Genomic DNA, 12,437 nt, shown 5'->3' on the forward strand with positions numbered 1-12,437 from the left:
GAAGCATGCGGGGGAAAAAATAATTTTTAAAGAGCTCCGACTGGGGGTTTGGGGTGGCAAACCCCCCCCCCCACTTTATTGGTTAGTGTTTGCGCTGCCGTTGCGGGGGGTGGGGTAGGGGGTGAAACCCCCCACATTATAGAGAAAACGGAACTTTTCCCGAAAAAAATCAGAAATAGTTCCGTTTTCGCTATAATGGAGGTTTCCAACCCTCTGAACCCCCCTCCAACAGCAGCACGAACACTAACCAATAAAGTGGGGGGTTGCCACCCCAAACCCCCCGTCGGAGCTCTTTAAAAATTACTTTTTCCCCCGCGTGCTTCTGTCTTGCGCCGAATTGTCGGTGGATTGTCAGCGCGCTGACGTCTTGCGCGCCACTGACTATGAACCGATCAGCCCACCCTCTACAGCAGTGTTCTTCAATGCAAGGCCTGGGAGGTGGTCCCTCAGAGACCTTTTGAATGGCTCCCCCACCCCTGCTTTTCTGCCTCTCTATCCAGGCTCCTCTTTCTTCTCTATGCCCCCGTCCCCTACTACTTTTCCACTTCCTCTTTGATCGGTCGCCTTGAGCTTGTACAGGTTTGTGCGACTCACAAATGGCAGATTAGATTAGAACTTTCTTGACAGACAAAAAAAGAATGCATTTGTAAATGCTCACAACCATTGAAGGTACACCCAGTGGCGTAATAAGGAAGGGGGTGGTTCGCCCCAGGTGCCGACACCTGTCCGCCTCTCTGCCCCCCTTCTCCCCCTGCCAGGTGCCTTCACTTTCCCCCCCCCCCCATACTTCTAACTCTTTGTCAGCGCGAGCAGCAATGCCAACTTGCTGCTTGTGCCAGGTCTCCCTCTGACATCACTTCTGGGTTCTGCGCATAGGAAATGATGTCAGAGGGAGAGCTGACGTGGGCAGCAAGTTCGTGATGCTGTTTGCACCGGGAAAGTTAGAGATATGGGCAGGGCAGGGCAGGATTAACCAATAGGCCAAGTAGGCACGTGCTTAGGACCCGAAATGGACAGGGGGACCCGATGAAAAAGGGCATCAACATTGTTTTTTCCAAACGGCGATGGGCCCCTCCAGCATCGATTGGCAACGCCCCCCCCCCCCATCAACGCAAAGTAAGACAAGCAAGCAAGGCGGGTAAGAAAGGCAATGGGAATTGTAATTGTGCAAGCGGTGCTGCTTGCCCAAAGCTTCCCTCTGAGGCAGCTTCCTGTTTCTGCCTGGGCGCATGATGGGGTGGGGCGGGGCAGGGGGGCCCAGTGTATTTGTGTGCCTAGGGGCCCTCGACAAATTAATTTTGCCCTGGATATGGGGGAAGGGGTGCCATTACCTAAGACCCCCCACCCCTGGGTATACCCCCAATGAAGTTTGAAGGTGGGCTGTGGGGGATGGTCAGCTTCAAAACGAACGAAGGCCACTGCGCTCTGTCGGGGAGAACGAGAGAAGCTTCTAAGACGAAACGCCAGCGAGGGTTTCGTGGTGCCGAGGCCTCGAGCGCCGCCCCTCCCCCCAGCGGCCTGGGACGTCCCAAGCCGAAGTGCCTCCCGGCGCGCGGCGCCATGTTAAGGTTGGCTACGCGCACTCGGAGTCATTCCGCCTCGTTACTCGGGCAAAGCGGCGGCGCTCAGGACGGGACTTTGCCCCCCCCCCCCCAACGTTTCCCTCGAGAGCAGGCTCGGAACTTTTGTTCCCCCCTCCCTCCCCTCCCCGGAGACGTTCGCTGCCGAAGCGCTTCGAGCCGAGCTCACGTTGCAAGCGGCAAAGCGCCTCGGGAACGCGGCGGCGATCGATGGCATTCGGCTCGCGCTTCCTGAGCAAACTATGCCGCCGCCTGGGAGCCCAAAGTTGGCCGAATTAGCGAGCGACAGCCCCCGCCCTTGGCGCGCTTCTCTGCCAGGTAAGTTGCTTGGGGCAGCGACGGCGGCTTCCCAATTCTTCCTCTAAAGCTCTTGTCATGTTTGCCCTCCCCCCTCCCCCATTTGTTTTTACTGTGGCACCGCCGAAAAGGCGAATCGGGCGGGCTGGGGCAGAGTTCATTTGCCAGCGTGGAATTCTCTGCCCCGCAAGACTTTTCACGTTCTTAACGAACAAGAGCGCTCATTGTCTGAGGGGGAGAGAATGGAACGCGGCCGATTGTTCTTTTCCCTACTGTTAACAAAACAGGAAGGGGGCGAGGGGGAAAAGTTGCACCGTGGGGATCGAGGCGGGCTCTCCGGGGCCAGGAGTTTCCAAGGGACACCACATACCCCCCCCCCCCCCCAAGGAAAGGGAGCTCGTGTGACATTGACCAGCTCTGAAGATATGTGCTCAGGGCCACGGTATGGGAATAACAGCAGTTGCTCCGTCTCTTAGCAACAGTATTGATTGACCAAAGGTTCAGCCAATCATCGGCTCCCTCGTTGCTACAAATAGGCTTGGTTTTTTTGAACTACATTGTAATGTCGAAATGTGTGCTACAGTGTACAAAGCAGACAATTTTGGTTACATTTAGTTTCCCTTCCCAAAGATGGCTAGGCAGCTGCCTTAAGAGTTTGAAAGGCTCTCTAAAGACTTTAATAGGTGCTTTCAAAAAAAACTAAGGGCTCCTTTTTACGAAGCCGCGTTAGCGGCTTTATCGCACGCACATTTTTAGCGCGCGCTAACCCCCCCCCCCCTGCGCTAGCCGAAAAACTACCGCCTGCTCAAGAGGAGGGGGTTGCAGCTGGCAAATTAGCGTGCGCTATTATGTGCGTTAAACGGCTAACGCGGCTTCGTAAAAGGAGCCCTGCTGGAAGGGAAGCCCGTTTATATGCCAGCAACAGCATGTGAAGCCGACAGCAGAGAGCAGGAAAGTTTTTGAGGTCACCACTGAATAACTATTTACATATGTGGTGGAGCTGCTGTAGCCTAATTGACAAGAGATTAAAAATGTTTTCATGCAGCCCTTTCTTTGTGTAGACGTGGGGGGGGGGGGGGGGAGAGAAAGGAATTAGCTAGTCTTCTGTAACTATATCCCAAATTGGCCACTTGTGGGTTTTGAAGGCACGAAAAAGTTCTTAAGTCAACCACTTCGGATTTCTGTATTGTGGATAGTCCTAAATTTAGACAGGGTGGCTGCTTGCAGAGCGGGCCGCATCATATTACATGTGGAAAAGACTCCTTCCTAAAGGTAGCAGAGGGGTAACTGTTATCGGTGATCTCTGCAAATCGTGACACCCCCCCCCCCCCCCAAAGAAAAAAAAAAAAAGAAGCAAAAGAGAGAAGGACTGTTAACCCTTTGGAGAGGCTACTGGCAGATAAGCAAATTAAACAGAAAGAGAGCAGCATGTTGTCATAGCAACAATGCAATGAAATAGCTTTACTGTCAGCCATGATATAATTTTCCTGCTTAGCTCACAGGAGCTGAAAGTTCCATTTGAAGTTATAAGCTGTGCAGAAGTGCGAGTGAGGGCCGACGTCGTGTTTCCTGTTTGACTGTCTAGTTCGCTGTTATTTTTAAGGCTCATCATATCTGAACATTGAAAGTAGCTGTGTAATAATTTTCAATAATTTTTTTTATTGAGTTTTAAAAATAAAATATACGTAATAAAAAAATCTTACAAAGAATATCGTCTCGACTCCGTTAATGCATTGCAGATATATAAATTAAAAGAAATCAAACAATCAATTATCATCACAATGCAAACACGATAAAGTACCTCCCAAAACATCATTCTCTGCTTGGTTGCAGAAACTTAGAGAACTGGAGATTGTGTGTTCTAAATGGCATCTTGCACTTTCACGTATGTTTTTGTAGTTTATAAAAGTATTTCGATAGGAGGCAAGCTAACTTTCTCTTCTTTGAATCTCTTAGCGGCTGGTTGTCTCATTTTTGTGACATGAAAAGCTTAAACCAGGCCACTTTTCTTGAATGAATTAGTCTAAAACAGGGGTGCCCACACTTTTTTGACTCGGGAGCTACTTTTAAAATGCCCAAGTCAAAATGATCTACCAACAATAAAATTTTAAAAAAACACAACGCACACTGTACGCATAGAATTGTTAATTATCATTCCTATTTCGGGGTTTTTTCAGGGGTCAAAGCAGATGACTCTATGCACTGTCACCTCAGTAACAACCATACAAAAATAGACAAATACCCACCCCTCCCTTTTTACTAAACCACAATAGCATTTTTTAGCGCAGGTAGCTAAAAACCACTATTGTGGTTTAGTAAAAGGGGCCCATATTGTAAAACATAGACAGCAGATATAAATTCAGATACATTTTGATCATTAAATTTAAAATAAAATCATTTTTCCTACCTTGTCTGGTGATTTCATGAGTCTCTGGTTGCACTTTCTTCTTCTGACTGTGCATCCAATCTTTCTTTCAGCCTGTATGCTTCCTCTCCTCCACACCTCATTCCCTCCTCCAACTTTTTCTTCCTCTCTCCCTGACCTTTCTTTCTTTCTCTCTTCATGCCCCCTTTCTTTTTTTCTGTTTCTCTTCTTTCCTTCTGTTTCCCTGCCTGCCCCCTTTCTTTCTTTCTCCCTGCCCTTCCCCAAGCCACTGCCGCTGCCATCGGGGAACAGGACCCAAATGCCACCAATGGATAACTGGCCCCAAAGCCACCGCCGACGCCGCCCCTTGCTCTCTCTGCTTCAGGCCGATCAATCTTCCTCTCCCCGACGTCAATTCTGCCGTCGGAGAGGAAGTTCCGCCCAGCCAGGCAGCGATTGGCTGGCCCGAACTTCCTCTCCGACGGCAGAATTGACGTCGGGGAGAGGAAGATTGATCGGCCCGATAGATCGCCAAGGCAGAGTGAGTCCTGGATGATCGACTCACTTTGCCTTGGCGAGCTACCGGTCGATCGCGATCGACCTATTGGGCACCCCTGGTCTAAAACATGCCTTTGAATGTAAAATTTTGCTTTCATTGTTCTGTATCTTCAAACAGTAGGTGATTTTAGCATGGGCTTATTAGCATTTAACATGTGCTTTGCTTTAGTGTAAGGGTCCCCCTAAGGGCCTGTTTTACAAAGCCGCGTGGCAACAGCCCTGAAGCCCGTTAAATCTCTATGGGCTTCGGGGCCGTTACCGCAGCGGTCCGTGCTAAACAGCTTCGTAAAAGAGGCCCTAATAACCTGTTTATCCTTAATTATGAAGATATGCAATTGTGTAACCTATATTCTGGGCATGTATATAGTGTTTATTAATTAGCCAACCATGTCGATCCCATGACACATGAAAAAAAGGTTTGCGATCCAATTTAATGAATTACTGGAAAAAAAACAAAACTGTAGTGGTTTTGCTAAATCCATTTGAATAGCATCCTTTAATGGGAAAAAATGCATTTATGTCAATGATACCTTTTCTTCTTTCACCAGCATTTTTCTTCCCTACCAATCACAGCTCCTTCACTGTGTGCCTCCAGATTATCAACAAGTGCGACCTCTCTTCTCCCATTCTCCTCAGCTGCCTGAGGCGTTGCAGAGGCCTGACAGCCCGGGAAGGGCTGGAGATAGATAAGAACGGAAACGGGAGTAAGAGGCCACTAGGTTGTGAGGAGCAGACGACAGAGCAGTGGTGTTGGACGAGAGAGAAGGGGGGGAGGCAGAGTTTTAGTGAGCGGTCGAGTAAAGTAGGACAGAGAAGGGTGGTGCCAGATTAGAGGGAGGAGGAGAGAGAGCAGTGGGGAGAGGGGGTGACGCCAGGTAAATGGGAAAGAGCAGTGATTGGAGGAGGGGCAGGGGCCCCGTTAAGATTCTTCCTTCTGGTTTGTGACGGTCACAGTTGACTAAAGAGAGCAGTGACGCATGCAGGCTTTGAACATATTACAGTATTTTAAATTTATTAACTGCTTTTTCATGAAGAGATTCACCCTAAGCAGTTTCCAATTCATTGAAATAGTAATCAGGTGTTAAGTAATTTCGCTATCTGTCCGGGCAGGCTGACAACCTAACTGTGGTACTTGGGGCAATGGAGAGAGTCACCTCCTCTTTTACTAAGGCGTGTTAGCCTTTTTAGCGTGCGCTAAACGCGTCCAGAGAATATAATGGATGTGTTGGCGTTTAGTGCGTGCTAGATATTAGTGCACGCTAAACGCTAACATGTCCATTATATTCTATGGGCGCGTTGGCGTTTAGCGCGTGCTAGATATTAGCGCACGCTAAACGCTAACATGTTTCAAGTTTCAAGTTTTATTAAATTTGATAAATCGCTTATTGCATACTAAGCGAGTAATATTTAAAAATATATTGTATACAACCTTAAAAGGGGGGTAAGAAAACACTAACTGACAATACAGACGAACTTAGATACATAAGGAAAGGGCAAAGGTGGGCAAAAAGTTACAAAATTGCTGTTTTTCGAGAGAAAAGAGAGCGAAAGCCGAGTAGAGGAAAAAACATTAGGATTGGGATAAAATGGATAAAAAGAGTTATTTTAAAGATTAAAAGAAGCTTTGAAAAGAAAAGTTTTTAAGTTGATTTTAAATAAATTAAGATCTTTAACTTCTCTTATGTATAAGGGGAGAGTGTTCCAGGTAAGAGGGGCCATAACTGAAAATATGTCATGACGTCTGGTTCCAATGATTTTCAAGGAAGGAACCATAAGCAGCCCTTGTGTTGTAGACCGCAGGGAACGAGTCGAGTTATATGGAACTAGAAACCGGTCTATGAATTGTGGTTCATTAGTGGATAATGTTTTAAATGTTAAGAGTAGTATTTTGTATGTTATTCGTTGATTAATGAGTGTGAGTCTATTAAAAAAGGTGTTACATGATCGTATTTTTTACCATTGTGAATAATTTTAATAATAATAATAATATATAATAATAATAATATAATTGTCCATTATATTCTATGGGCACGTTGGCGTTTAGCGCGCCTTAGTAAAAGGGATCCCTACGTGATTTGCCCAGAGCAGGCGGGGATCGAACTCATAACCTCGGGGTGCTGAGGCAGCAGTTCTAACTACTAGGCCACCTCCTCCACTCGGTTCTTTGTGACTGCCATTCTGCTAAACTTGCTGTATGAGATTTATGAGGGGTTGGGGAGGGGAGGGGGGGTTGGTTGTTTGTTTGTTTTTTTAACGGTTTGATATATTTTTTTGTGTTTATGTGTAGTGCTTGATTTTTCTTTCTGTTGTGTGTTTGTGTTACCAGGAGCCTCGGTTTAAATGGGTCCAGTCATGCCTCCCAGTAAGAAGACGGAGGGCTCAGGAATTAGTGTTGCCAATGGACTGAGTCAGTGTTGCCGGCATAGCTCTCTCTCCAAGGCGCTCCAGGACGATGAGGATCTAGATTTTTCTTTGCCTGCCATCAGATTCGAAAAGGACAAAGTGACTATGGAGGACGAGGAATTAACGAATTTAAACTGGTTGCACGAGAGCAAGAACTTGCTTAAAACTATGGGGGACACAGTCTTAAGGAGTGTCAGCCCCGTGCAGGACATCGACGACGACCCTCCCCCATCGCCTGCCCACTCTGACATGCCCTACGATGCCAAGCAGAACCCCAACTGCAAACCCCCTTATTCTTTTAGCTGCCTCATATTTATGGCCATTGAGGACTCGCCAACGAAACGACTGCCTGTAAAGGATATATACAACTGGATTCTAGAACATTTTCCCTATTTTGCAAATGCACCCACGGGATGGAAAAACTCTGTGAGGCACAATCTCTCCTTGAATAAGTGTTTTAAGAAAGTGGACAAAGACAGAAGTCAGGTAAGTTTCAGGGATCATAACCTGCCAATATTGTGAATAAGCTTTGATTTGCTTTCCTTGTAGACGAAAGGATTTGAGTTTCCCTGTTAGCAATTTTGATTCCATTTAAGTCCTTGCTACTCTGGTCATTAGGGGATAGTTTTACGTGCTCAGATAGGTACTTATAAAATTGCCCTGGTGTTAAGAGGTTGACCAAAATTGAGGTTCTTGGTTTCAATTGAAACCAAATCAGCAGCCAAATTTTGCAGTTTGGTTTCGGCTGAAAGCAAAACCGAAAACTGTACCACTCAGCAGGTCCTCCCATGCCAGACACCTGCCTTCCCTCCCTGCTCCTGAAGGCCCTACCCAGGTCTACCTTTAAATACCCTGGTGGTCTAATGGAGTCTTCTAGGGAAGAGTGTTCCCTAGTTGCTCTTATCCCTTCTGGTTCCTCAACCAAGATGGCTGCTGGGATTGCTCTTGCTTGTAAGAGACCTAGAGACCACCAGAGTATTTAAAGATAGGACCAGGGGAGAGCCTTTGGGTGGTGGTGGAGGAGAGTTTGTTTCAGCTGTAAAAGAATTGGTATTTTCAGCTGAAACGCAAATTTCAGACCTGTTTTGGTTCCGAGTCCAAAACAGAAACTGAAATTTCGTTGGCCTCTACCTGGTGTATTCATGTTAGGAAACCAGAACCCCTGCTGTCATGGAAAACACGTGTAGACATTGCTATGGCACGGTGAGGGTAGGGTTGGCAATTAAGCATGCAACTTTGAAAAGACACGCACAAGTGATTACCAGCACACTTGGCATTGTACCTTTAACCCAGAGTGTACGTGCCAGATGTGACACATGAAAGTGGATTCTGTGGATGGAGCTGGCACGTTGGAAATGTCAGGACTATACCGAGAGAATCGGCTCCTGTGTGACTTGCCCCCGGTGCCCCTCCACTCTGCCCACCAATAATTGATGTCGATGGATGGGGAGACATTATGGCGCCCCTACCTCGCTCGCATCTTACGCTCCTGCACCATCTTCGTAGAGAAGTGGATGGGTTGATGTCATCTTTTCTTGGGTTATTCCTTCTTCTAGTGTCGTAGACCTAGTGTATCATTTCTATCAGGGCTGTGGAGTCGATACATAAAACCTTCGACTCCTTTATTTATATATCTATATAGGTGTACTACCTGCAAGATGTAGCTTTTTTGGGATTTTGGTTTAGTTTACGTTTATCATTTTTGGTCAGCTGTTATGGATTTGGCAGTTGTGTGTGACCGAGGTATTCTGTTAGCATGATTTTTCTAGAAGACAAAACAAAGAGAAATCCAACCAGTCTGCAGTAATTGTCGAACAGCAAAACCCAAAAAGAACTGCAGAGGTGATGTACAAGATGCTAAGCCTTTATTAGAGTCATTAAAATGTTGTTATCCAAGGAATGGTTCACTTTGGTATGAAACCTGGACCCGACACAGTGCGTGTTTCGATTAACCCTTCTTCCTCAGGGGTCCAAGATGTTGTATACCTCAAGTACAACCATTTGGAGTACAACACAATTGAAAACAGCTTCGGAACAGATGAACCGCTAGGATATCCAGTGATGATTCTGTCTCAGTGTGATACAGCATTTTCTAGTAATTTGTCGCGATAGTGGAGGGAATATTTGTGAGGGGGAGAGACGGGGATTTTTGTTGACCCTTGTTCTGTATTTGTGATTTATAAAATGATTACAGACTATTGTTTCTTTTTTATACTTTCAATAAAACGATTTCAATATAAAATCATAACTGTTCAAGGCTTTTGCGGATGGGGGTCAGACAGAATTTGTGGGGACGGGGACAAATTTAGTCCTCAGGTCATTCTCTGGGTGCCACTTTCACTAATATAAATATCATAAAATATATTCTAAAAGAAAACCATATCCTGAAAATGAATAGGTTAATCATATTATTATTATATTAAGTATTATAATATTTGCATGGCAATCAATTTAACTCTTATTAGGAGTCAGAGTCGGAGGCGGCACATTTTCACCGACTCCACAACCCTGATTTCTTTAGTGCTGCTAGGCATATGCAGTGCTGCTGTACATTAAAATATGTAAGAGACAAGTCCCTGCTCAGGAGAGCTTTCAATCTAATCAACGGACAAACAGGGCAAGTAGGGGGTTAGGGATTTTCTCAGGCAGGCACATGTGCTTTACCAGCGAGTGGGATCAGGGGTTAAAAGCAACCTCAAAGAAGTGGGCTTTTAGCCTGGGTTTGCATACTGCCAGAGACGGATCTCGACGTAATGACTCGGGCAATTTGTTCCAGTGTAGCAAGAGAGAAGGAACGTAGTCTGGAGTTGGCAGTAGAGGAGAAGGGAACAGATAAGAGGGTCTTGCCCGCTGAAAGGAGTTTGTAGAGAGGGATAAGAGGAGAGAGTTAAGGAGCTGCTCTGCAGGTGAAATGTTGATGTATCTTCCAGGCTCTTTTATATATGGGTTTAATAAAGTTGATAAGTGGTTACATGAACAGAGAGATTAGGGAAGATGGGGAGAGGCACGCTTGTATGGAGGAGAAAATATATATACAAGTATTTTTTTTTTCTCTGAAGAGAAGCAATTCACACTAAAGCAGGCCAGAGGCTTTAAGATCTGTCCCAAGTGTAAACAGCTGGTCGGCGTCATAAAATGTGCCAAGCGTTTGGGGCAAGATCACAGCGATTCCATCGCCAGAGAACCTGGGAATGTGGAGGTGGACAGAGGTGGAAATTGGGAGTTCAATTCCTAGGACAGAATAATAATAATAATAATAACAGCTTATATACCGCAATACCGTGAAGTTCTATGCGGTTTACAAAGATTAAGCAAAGATACAAATTGATTGACTTTTTAAGAGGGGAGGAAGAAAGAGGTTTAATAGGACAGGAAATCCATTTTTGAGGAGTGATCAATAGAACAAGTTAATCGCTATAGAGGGGAGAGAGAAGAGATTACAAAAAAAAAATAATAATAATAATAAAAGAGCAAGTGAGGTACAGAACAAGCAAATGTTTGCAGCCTATCAAACTCATTGATAGAGAAGCCACCACATTATATTGGAGAAGGTCATTGATGTGATTGAAGTAATTGAACTTTGGGTTCAGTGTTCCTTGCACAAAACCCAAAAGAGACTGTGGAAAATGATGCTACTTTATTGGTGTGTTATTCCAAGACAATAAAAGTACACATCCACATATGTTGCGGTGTAACAGGACCCAACACAGTCCATGTTTCGGCAGACACGCCTTCCTCAGGGGTCCTACAAGATGTAACGAGGGATGGATCCGAAAAAAAGTAGCCTCGAATTAAGGCTATGTGTTGGTGAAACCACGCAGAGATATATTGGGAGATGTGAATTGAAACAGAAGTGAAAACAAATAATATTTATACATACGTATGTGTGAGATGATACAAGTTGGTGAGAAAGGAGACCTATGGTGCAAAAACGATATTGCATATATCAAAGGCTCTAAAATGCCACAATGTGAAAACTGTAGATTGATACGGTGCAGACAAAACGTATAAGAAACCATGCTGGTGTGGAGAAGTGGTATAATAACCACTAAGAGCCATGATGGAAGAATTGCTGGTGTCAATAGGCATTGGAAGGTGAATTATACTGTACCAAGATAATTCAGGATAAGATAGGTAAAAAGGGAGGAGTGGCAACCGTTTATGCTAGGGAGGCCATTGAGATCCCAAAATGAGCAAGGAGTAGCCACATGGCCTATGGCTACCTTAAGGAAAGCCAAGGGTAGGTGTGATCTATAGGCCAACATCCAAGGGCTGATATAAACATTGTAAAAATCATCCAAAGGATAACATGTCAACAATGCTATGAATAGGAAATGGGAAAGTGCTAGAAGAAGGATAAAGGTAAAATATTTCATATACAGTCTTTCTGTGGTACAACCAAAACTGTTAACATATTATATTCAGGTACTTTGACCTAGTGACCCTAGTGAGCTCTCGGTCTAAATAATATTGGAATCCTTTGACAATTCTGGAATCCACTCATAGCAAGACGATGCTGACAAACCAGAGACCATATCAGTGAGCATATGGGAGGGAAAAGTCTGGCACTCGGAGATGAATCTGTTGCGTGGTTCAGTATGAAGTACAGTACTCCTCCAAAATTTGTGGGGTTCCGTTCCTGGACCCCCTGTGAATTTTGAAAAACCGCAAATGAGGATTTTAGGCAGGGGAGACAGGAAAGGGCAGCTGGAGCGCCGGTGGGTGAAGGAAATCACTCTTGGTCTGCTCCGACCACCTTTTCCTATAGTAAAGTCGGGGTACACCAGGGATCTCAAAGTCCCTCCTTGAGGGCCGCAATCCAGTCAGGTTTTCAGGATTTCCCCAATGAATATGCATTGAAAGCAGTGCATGCACATAGATCTCATGCATATTCATTGGGGAAATCCTGAAAACCCAACTGGATTGCAGCCCTCAAGGAGGGACTTTGAGATCCGTGGGCTACACCAATCAGGAGCTGCTTTGACGCGCAGCTTCTGATTGGTGTAGCCCGACTTTACTACAAGAAGAGGCGGTCGGAGCAGACCGCGAATGACTGGGTCTGCAATTCACGAACTGCGAATTTGCGGGGGAACACTGTATACTAGGACAAAGATTCTTGATTTCAGAAGGGCTGATTTTATGAAGTAAGCTTAGTCGTGTGGAAGGAATCTGAGAGAGAGTAGAAAGAAAGGGAAATGGGATGGGACTTGATATACCGCTTTTCTGTGGTTACA

The 12,437-nt window shown here is 45.5% G+C and overlaps 1 protein-coding gene across 7 annotated transcripts in view; it reads left to right on the forward strand.

Annotated features, from left to right (window-relative positions):
• FOXN3 (forkhead box N3) overlaps positions 1 to 12,437 on the forward strand; it is a 617,803-nt gene that overhangs the window by 320,721 nt on the left and 284,645 nt on the right. For 3 of the 7 annotated variants that reach the window (XM_033953055.1, XM_033953054.1, XM_033953056.1), the window contains one exon: positions 7,127 to 7,689. In XM_033953055.1, coding sequence (XP_033808946.1) covers positions 7,141 to 7,689 — 549 coding nt within the window. In that variant the 5' untranslated portion in view covers positions 7,127 to 7,140. Of the gene's footprint in view, positions 1 to 1,368; positions 1,899 to 2,822; positions 2,842 to 7,126; positions 7,690 to 12,437 lie in introns of those variants that run through there. The other 4 variants (XM_033953052.1, XM_033953058.1, XM_033953059.1 and 1 more) reach the window with 3 other exon arrangements.

The sequence above is a fragment of the Geotrypetes seraphini genome, chromosome 7, assembly GCF_902459505.1.
Source record: "Geotrypetes seraphini chromosome 7, aGeoSer1.1, whole genome shotgun sequence".
Classification (NCBI taxonomy): Eukaryota; Metazoa; Chordata; class Amphibia; order Gymnophiona; family Dermophiidae; genus Geotrypetes; species Geotrypetes seraphini.